The sequence below is a fragment of the Antrostomus carolinensis genome, unplaced genomic scaffold, assembly GCF_000700745.2.
Source record: "Antrostomus carolinensis isolate BGI_N321 unplaced genomic scaffold, ASM70074v2 scaffold14812, whole genome shotgun sequence".
In the NCBI taxonomy this organism is placed as follows: Eukaryota; Metazoa; Chordata; class Aves; order Caprimulgiformes; family Caprimulgidae; genus Antrostomus; species Antrostomus carolinensis.
In genome coordinates this window covers 6,300-15,615 of record NW_010300308.1, presented here as the reverse complement: position 1 = coordinate 15,615, position 9,316 = coordinate 6,300, and the positions used below count along the sequence as shown (strand labels likewise).

General features: G+C 50.9%; 1 protein-coding gene across 1 annotated transcript; it reads left to right on the top strand.

Annotated features, from left to right (window-relative positions):
• The first annotated feature begins 213 nt into the window (after positions 1–213).
• On the top strand, positions 214–8,003 carry SLC16A2 (solute carrier family 16 member 2). The gene is made up of 5 exons (XM_029083779.1): positions 214–354; positions 4,335–4,797; positions 5,256–5,399; positions 5,929–6,157; positions 7,765–8,003. Exons 1-5 carry the CDS (start codon positions 230–232, stop codon positions 7,983–7,985), a joined length of 1,182 nt encoding a protein of 393 aa, XP_028939612.1. The 5' UTR covers positions 214–229; the 3' UTR covers positions 7,986–8,003.
• Positions 8,004–9,316: the final 1,313 nt, after the last annotated feature.

Genomic DNA, 9,316 nt, shown 5'->3' with positions numbered 1-9,316 from the left:
ACCCTGCAGACTGTGCCCCCACCATGACGCCAGCCGGCAGCACGGGCAGTAACCGTGTTTATTTATGAGCTGCACTGTTAATTAACAGTGTGATGGGGCTGCCTCTGCTCAGACCACCTTCCAAGCTGGAGTCAGGCCCTGGTTGTTCCCCTCCTGGCCCCTGTTTGATGTCCCACCCTAACCATTGCCTTTCTTCCTTCTCTCCCTAGCATGGGTCGGCTCCTTGGCCATGGGCATGATTTTTTTCTGCTCTCCCATCGTCAGTATCTTCACCGACCGTCTCGGCTGCAGGACCACAGCAGCCTCGGGAGCTGCCATTGCCTTCATCGGACTCCTCTCCAGCTCCTTCACCAAGTAAGGTTGCAGAGGGGCTGTCCAGCTCCTCAGCAAGCTCCTCTTCCTCACTGTTCCCTGTACCACCCTTTCCTACATGTTGCTGCTGCCTTTTGGGGCAAAGCAGGTGGTTTCCATCTAGATGAGAGATCTCCTGGCATCCCTACAGCTCATCTGCAGCCCACGTGCGCACAGCCTGTTTCTCTCCAAATTGAACCAAGTGCTCTTTTGTCCTCAGGTAACAATAGAGTGAGTTTTACCTGAGTGAGGAACTTCATTTTATGGGATTTCAGCCCTCAGGTCCTTCATTTGATCTGTAAAACAGGCAGCGAGCAGTTGGCGTGCCTCTTGCAGGCAGCTCCAAAGAGATGCTGGTGGACAAAACCCATCTCACATTTGGTACCGAAAGTAAATTAACACTTAAAATAATTTTTTGGTGGGTTACACCTGACAAGAGAGAGTTTCCATGCAGGGCAGATGGGGAGGGGGAGGCAGACGGGGTTTGGGGCAGTTGATGTGGGTGCTCGTGGGCGATTGCTGCTCCTCGTTTTCCACAGCTGATCCCGTGCCATGAGTTTCTGCTGGCCAGTGCTCACCGCTGTGCATTTGGATGGCACATGTACCTGATTTGATGCGAGAGTCTTTCCAACTCAACACATTTGCATTTTTGTAGGAGCAAAAAGAGGTCACTTCTGGGGTCCTTGATGTGGCACTTGTTAAATGGAGTCTCAAAGGCAGCGTGGAGACACCTTCCCAAGCATCATTGGCCCCAGTTTTTATGAATAAAAACACTGTTTTGGGTTGGATTTCAGTTAAAATCAATATTTTGTTAATTAAAATGCTTGAAGAAGTGGGGTTTTTCAAGCAAATACACTGTAGTTTCTCCAAGGAGGGCGACTTGCCTGTGCTGTGCTCCTCCCTGCCCAGTGGGACACCAGCTCCCCTTTATCCTGGTCAGTGAGTCTCTCATCTTTGCCCCAGCCCTGATTCCCTACAGATATGTGCCGAGTCCCTGGCTGTGGGAGCCCCTGTTACGCTGGGAGCAGGGAGGCAGCTTCTGAGCCTCCTGGCAGAGCCTCAGGGATTGGGGCCGATGGCAGCTGGGGGACTTCAGATGCTAAAACCATCTTGGGCAGCAGCACGGGCAGCGGCGTGGAAGGAACCACCCTCTGTGACTTCCTCCGCAGATGCCACCCCTTTGTATTTCAAAAGATAATCATAATCGGGGAAAGTGCAATGGGTCCCGAGGGAAGGTGTGCCCGGACTCCTGGCCGTACACATCACAGCCGCTTCCCATGGAATCTTGCTTTCCTTCTAATCAACGAAGCTTGGACAGTTTTCCCCCCCCTATTGTAAAATGTCCGTGCAAAGAAAAAGAGCTCTTGGGACCATGTCGCTGCCAGTGGCTTGTTGTGTTGGGCTTCAAAAAAAAATCCAAGAGTACAGGCAGAGAAGAATATTATTTCCAGGAGAGGTCCAGAGCTGAAATCCCCATTTCCTGCCTTCTCGCTTTGGGTTGACATTCCTTTGGCTGCCTTTTAAGGCAGAAAGGAGCCCCTTTGCAGCTGGACCACGGCGAGGGAAGCTGCCTTCAGCACAGCCGGGCTGGAGCCGGAGGAAGAGCAGCAGGGCTGCAGGATTTGGCAGTGCTCCATCTGGATGGTGAAAGCCAGTCCCAAAATTTGGAGCTAGTGGCTCCTACTCATCCAGAACAATGGAGAAGGTTGTTTTTTTTTCTTTGTTCTTCTTGCCAACTCCCTGCAGCCACAACTGGAGATGACCCACCCAGTGCCAGCTGTGCTGCATGCACTGGTGCAAGGGGAGCTGCTGTTTGGGAGCTGCTGCAGCCTGGGTTTGGTGGGCTCAGGCAGAGTTGGATGGTTAATCAACACTTTATCTCCTTCTTTCTCTAAAATGGGTTTGCTTTGTCCAAGCAGAGGAGCAGCAGTTCCCAGCATGGCGCCAAGTTGATCCAAGAAACACTCAATCCCCAAGCCTGCAGAGCAGGACCTCAGCACCCAGCTCCTGCTCAGTGCCTCCTACTCTCAAAATATTGGGAGTTTTCTATGAAAACCACTAAATAAGCAAAATAAGCTGAAAAGCAGAGCTCTGGGGAAGGCTGAAGATTTCTGGGTTGAGGCGAGGGTTTTCCTTTGCTCCTGGGCTGTCTTCTGCACTCGTCATCAGCTCAAGCCACTGCAGATCTTACTTGCCCTCAAGAAGAGAGAAATCCCAGTTGTGTTAAGATTTCACCTTCCCTCCAGCTTTAAGGGGAATGTTTTAGCATGAGGAATGGGAGATGGCGACCAGTTCAGCAGAGCTGTCTTCATGTGCCCCCCAGTGCCCTCCCAGCCCTCCTCTTCTGCACCATTAAGTGTTCCCTGGTGAGGTTTGAGTCCGTTTTCATCTGCCTCTCCTTCCCTTCTGCAATTTCTGCCCAGTTTCTCCTGCAGAGATGAATCCCCCAGTGAGGCCAAATCAGGGCCATTCCTGTTATGAGCTGTAAGTGAGAAGCAGCCGTTGGAGGAGACCTCCTTGTCCCAGGAGATGTCGTTAATCCATGGGAGACTTTGTTATCTGATGGAGATGATGCCACCCTTCCCACTGGAGAGCAGCTGGCTGATTCTCATCAAGCAGGGTGGGAAATCCTGGCTAAGAAGCATGGCTGAAAGGAGGCCCTGCTCATGCAGGGATGTCTTGGCATCAGTGGAGAGCAGATGGGAAGCGTGGCATTTGTCTCCACGTATCCAACGTGTCAGCCTAGCTGCAGTACCAAAGCTGGTGTGACCCAGCTGAGATGGGCAAGGCTGGTGCGTGGGAGGTCGGAGACAGCCTGTGTAGCCCAGCTGCTTGCTTGGCTCCTGCGGAGGAGGTTTCTGATGTGGCTTCGTTCTGGAGTAGCTGGAAATCCTTTTATGACAGTCATTTGTCTTTGAGCCGTTGGGTATAGCAAGCGTGTTCTGCTTTCTGCTTGGCTAGCTAAAGAGATGAGCATGTAATGGAAGAAATTATGTGCTTGTAAACGTTTTCTCAACTTCAAACTGCTTCGTTGGATCTGGGCTGCTGTCTTCTCGCTTGCTTCCTGAGCAGCGCTCAGTATTTCACACGAGTCATTCTGAGTGTTGGAGTAAAGACCCTGTCTGTGCAGCATCACTTGCCCAGTGAACCGCCCAAACATTTCCATTGCACTCTCCTCCCATGTGGTATTTCATGGCAGACTTTAGCAGCTGAATGTATTGCATGGGGATGAAGAAAAAAATTTTTGTCTGGAGAGAAGCACAAGAGGCTATTTGCAGTGCCTAATTTTAGGCTCCTTTCTCAGCTGCTTCTGTTGGGAAAACTGGGCTGGCAATTGGGAAATGGTTCCTTCCAAGGGCTCTCAGGACTTTCCACCTGTTGTGTAGAGCAGCCACTTTGCTCCTGCCTTGAGTGCAGCCAATGTAAGGTACAAATAAGATCTATTAACTGTCTAATTGAAGCTCCCAGAGGAGCTTCAAGAGGAACTTAATTAACCAGCCTGGAGCCTGGGCAGAAGCACAGTGTTCCCTTCCTAAGTGCCTTGTAACCAGCAGGGTTGGTGCCTTCTGCTTTCAAACTCTGGGTGCAGAATGTTTTCAATTAGTCCTTCAGTGGAAAAAAAAAAAAAGGATTTCTAGCTAAAAATAACCCATTCTGCCTACCTTAGAAAATCTAGCTTGCTGTAGTTGAAAAAACATTCAAGTTAGGTCAGCTTCCCAAGGAGGGCAGCTTGGCTGCTGCCTTCTCCTCTTTGCAGAAAGCACTCCCCAGCCAGACTTTGTTTTCCTGAAGATTTAATGTGCCAGCTGTGAAATGAGGATAATCCTTGCTTTGGCTAGGGAATAAGCTCTTCAAGGCCAGACCATCTGTGTAGCACCTGTGGTATGGGGGACTTGGGTCTTGACTCCAGGTTTTGCAGGACTGCAGGGGAGAAGGTTCCTCTGCGTAATGTAACCACCTTGACGTGTCTTTTTTCCCACTAGGTCTCTGGAAGTTCGTTATTTTACATATGGGATCCTCTTTGGCTGTGGCAGCTCCTTTGCCTTCCAACCCTCACTGGTCATCCTTGGTCACTACTTCAAGCGCCGCCTTGGCTTGGCCAACGGCATCGTGGCCGGTGGCAGCTGCCTCATCTCCGTGCCGCTCCCCTTCTTCCTGAAGATGGTTGGGAAGGCCATTGGGCTGGCGCATACTTTCCAAGTACTCAGTGCCTTAATGCTCATCCAGATATTCTTGTCTCTGACCTATCGGCCCATCTTGCCACCTTCTTGTGACTCTCAGCACGATGGGCAGGACAAGCTGGGCAGCCGGAGCATGCGGCAGCAGTGCTGGTCCCAGACACGCAAGTATTTCAACTTGCGGGTATTCCGGAGAAAGACCTATCGGATTTGGGCCTTTGGGATTGCTACGGCTGTCCTGGGATATCTCGTACCTTACATGAACCTGGTGAGAGCCTTGGCTGGGACTGCAAGGGGAGGGAGGTCCTTTTGCCCGGAGTGGAAGGGCTCCTCTGTGTATGTGAGGAGGAGGTGGGAAGGTGGAGACGGGCAGTAGGAACAGAGCCACCAAAAGCCTCCAAGCTAAGAAACTGCTGCAGGGGAGTTCTGTAAACAGGAATAGTGATGGGATGAGACAGCTTTTTAATGCTCCTGTGTCTTCTCTGTGCCAGGGTGGGCAGAGCAGTCGCTTCCTGTGGCTCCTGAGGATGAGCATTGGTAGCAGGAGAGGAGGGGGCTGTTGGGTTTGGGGTGGGCAGAGGTGGTGTGTGCAGGTCAGTGTGGTGCAGACATGAAGGTCACACATCCACCCCCAAAGCCATGAGCCCTCTGCAGGAAGTCTTGTCCCCTTTTTTGGGGATTCACTTACTAATGATTCGTGTCCTTGCATCCTTCCCTCCATCCTAGGTAAAATACGTGGAGAAGAAATTTCAAGAAACCAAAAAGGACTGGATCCTCCTGGTTTGCCTTGGGGCCATGTCAGGGCTGGGGCGCTTGGTGTCAGGCCGCATTGGTGACTGCATTCCAGGGCTGAAGAAGATTTACCTGCAGGTACGTTGTGTCCAACCCTCCGTGTAGCTGCTGGATGACTGCTGCAGGTCAGGGGTTAGCAACTCTGTATCAGTATCAATACTCTGCTTAATAAGTGTCAACCACAGATTAGAAATCCTTTACCGACCAGAACCTAACACCCTTGTCTGCTCTTAGGGAAGAAAATTTATTATAGAAAGATGTACAGAGAAGTTACACACTTGACCTGAGATCCTGGTGGCCATTCATCAATCGGACTCTGTGGTCCCAACTCTTCCCAAACTGCTGGACACCTCTCACCTTCCTGTGGTTTTTGAAAAGCAAACTGATGAAATCTAGCAGCTAATCCAGCAGATAATCCTTCCTAAAGCTTCTTAAAAGGTTATTCTTAAGGGCCTCTCCGAGACAAGAGCAGAGGATGGATGTCATTGCTGGGTCCAAAGGAGGAGGCAATGTTATTGACCTATTCAGTGACATCTTCATGACACTTCCTGCTGCCCATCCCCACTCATCCAGCACCCCAATGACATGTCCCCTTTTGTCTCCCCAGGTTGCATCCTTCATGCTGTTGGGCATCCTGTGCATGATGATCCCCCAGTGCCAAGGGTTTGAGGGCGTCATTGTCATCTGCCTTTTCCTTGGCCTTTGCGATGGCTTCTTCACCACCATCATGGCCCCTATCGCCTTCGAGCTGGTGGGGCCCATGCAGGCATCCCAGGCCATAGGGTACCTCATGGGGCTGATGGCCGTGCCCATGACTGCGGGTACTCCAATAGCAGGTTGGTAGAGCCACAGTGTGCGAACTGGAACCAGCTGTTGGGAGGGACTAGATGCTTGTGGTGGCTTTCACTCATGGTGATATTTTGGTGTGAGAGCAGACATATTTTATAAGGGCAGTTAGTGACAGAACAAGGGGTGATGGCTTGAAACTGGAAGAGGGGAGATTGAGATGAAATGTGAGGAAGAAATTCTTTGCTGTGAGGGTGGTGAGACACTGGCCCAGGTTGCCCAGAGAAGCTGTGGCTGCTCCTCCCTGGAAGTGTTCAAGGCCAGGTTGGATGAGGCTTTGAGCAACCTGGTCTAGTGGAAGGTGTCCCTGCTGCTGGCAGGGGGGTTGGAACTGGATGAGCTTTAAGGTCCCTTCCAACCCAAACCAGTCTGTGGTTCTATGATTCTATATAGTTTTGAATTTTCTGGCTTATCATGTCACATGGGGGTTGAAGTACGAGCGTAGCATCACTCCGTGCTACATCCTGTAGCATCTCAGTGCCTTTCTCTGAGCAGATGAAAGGTGACCATAGAGAGTTGACCAAGAGCAACCCAAGATCACATTAACTGATTTCTGTTTGAAGTTGAGCTAAAAGTTGTTTTCTAGAAGTCCTTTAGATATCTGGGGACTGATCGCTAACGAGTAAGTACAACCCCTGGATTGCTGAATCAAAGTTAGAGATGGACCCTCTGTCTTCCCAAGCCTTGGGTATGTGTTTAATCACAGTGATAGCCACGATGTCCTTAACAGCCAGCACTTTGACAGAGCTGGCCCTTGAACAGCAGAACGTCTGCATCAGCAATCGCCAAATTAAGACTCTATCAACGCTTTTGATCTTCTGCTTCTGGCAGCAAAAAACAGTTGAACGCTCTCGTGAAGGGCCGTGGGGGTTGCTGACCTCTTGCTGTCGGGGTGCTGGTGCAGAACCTCCTGTGTGGGGCTCGCTAGGCACAGGGCTGGGCGAAGGGGCTCATTTCATGGATGTAATCCCCAGGCAAGTGTCTACGCAGGAGAAAACTCCGAGGGATTTTCCAGCACCAGTAAATGGCAATGCGTTATTCTCCGAGGATACCTGGCTGTGTCAGAACTTGCCAAACTAGCAAGTGCAGAACCTCTTTGGCCTTTAAGGGATTGGTTCTTGTTTGTAACTGGCAGTGTGTGTTTTTCAGCTGACATCCCCATGTAGATAAAATATCCGTAAGCAAAGCAGGGCTTCCAGTTGGAGGCAATATCCAGAGGAACAGTCCCATCCCACTTTTCTTCTTGCCTCCTGGCCAGCAAGGCACTTGGAAGAGCCACCTGAAGTGTTTGGCTCTGTTTAACACTGTCTCAGCTTGCCTTTGGGATCGTTTGGGATGTGTCTGATTGTGTCCTGTTAAATAGGAACAATGGCTGAGGCTCTGCTTCTTGGCTTCCTTGCTACACACCATTGGCTGCACACATCCTTTAATCCAGGGCATAAAAACCCTAAGGAATGCAATGACAAAAAAGATTGTTTTAAAATCCCAAATCTCCCCAAATCTGGTGGTTGAAGCAAGCTGCAGCTCTCACTTGAGGGATGAAACAAGGGATCATTAGACTGACGTGGCTATAACCACCATCATTCTTCTCTTTCAGGATACCTCAATGATTATTTTGGGAATTACGACGTGGCCTTTTATTTTGCCGGAGTCCCCCCCATCATCGGTAGCTTGGTGCTCTCTGTCGTCCCTTGGGTCCATCAGAGGATGTTGAAGAAACAGCATCTGGATTCCGGCAAAGACAAGATGCTGGTCTCGGAGGCGGCGGTGAATGGGGAGCTGCTGCCTGGCTGTCCCTCCTCCGAAGCACACATCTAACACCCTGTGCCCCACCGTGCCCTCACCACCAGCAGCCTCTCTGTAGCCCAAGCACAGGCCCTTTTCTAGACGGACCGTAATTCTCACTGATTGCAGATGCACTATGTTTATAAAGGAAAAAAAACAAACCACACAATAAGTTCTTCTAGTTAAAGGCTTTTAACTAGCAGAAACGCTCTTTTTCGGGACAGGTTTGATTTCAAAGCTGTCTTTTTTTTTTTCCTCCTCTAACCGTTTTTCTAAGGAGAACTCTTACCAGGATTCAGACTTGATCCATCGCCCACTCCTCTCCCCAGTTTTCTATATGCCACAACAGAGGTTTACAGCTAATAAATGCCTTTTTTAAAGCAGGCCACAGACAGAGCTTGTTGAACCTTGCAGCTGTCCATCCTTCTCCTCTGGTGTCACTTGGGTGTCATGTCCAAGCGCGACAGCCCTGTCCCCGTCCAGTGCCAGAGGCTGGTTTGGAGCCAGCAGATCTGAAGGAGGAAACGCTGCATTAGTCCAATGCACAAACCAAATAAATGGTCAGCGAGTCCCGCTTTAATCTTCTTCTCTCCTCCTTTCCCACTGCTCTCCCACACACCCAGGGAGCTGCAGCTGGGACCATGTGGAGCGCGACCAGCTCCAGTCCTGCCACCCTCATTGAACGGAGCCACGGGGGAGCACCCGCTTCCTGCAAAATATGCCTTAAAAACACGTGGACAAGACCAGCAGGTCCTTCGGTCACTTTTTGCCTCTATTTTCTCACCCAGCATCTAACAATGAGGCTTTTGAGGTGCAAAAAAGAGGTGCAGCTCCCAGTGCAGCCTGCAGCAGCTGGCTCTGCAAGGCAAAAACCATGGGCAACCTGCTGAGACGGGCACTTTGGAGGTGTCAAGGCACACAGGGATGGGACAGAGCCCCACATCTCATGGGTCTGCTCCGTGCAAGAGGCAGCTTCCCTGCACCCAGGGATGCAGGGATGCAGCTGGCTTGGGGCACAGGGTGCCACCCCTCTGCTTTGGGGCCACTTGTGTGTTATGCAGCAGTAACCATGATTCAGTATTGGCAGAGGAAGGTTTTAAGGGTTTAAAAGTCTCGTTGGGACTTAACTCATCACCCATGTGTTGCCATGCATAGCCGATGCAGGGTCAGCGCCGTCCCCATGGGTACCCAGCACACAGCAAAGGCAGAGCTCAGCCTTGTGTAGAAATTCATCATCTCCAGGCGTTGCTGACGAGCATGGCGCAGAGCAAGAGAAGTTCTGCTGCCCTGGTGGGTCCCTGTGTGTATGAGGTGCCAGCTGGGACCAGGGTACCTTTTTCTGGGATTAAAAACCCAGGAAAGAG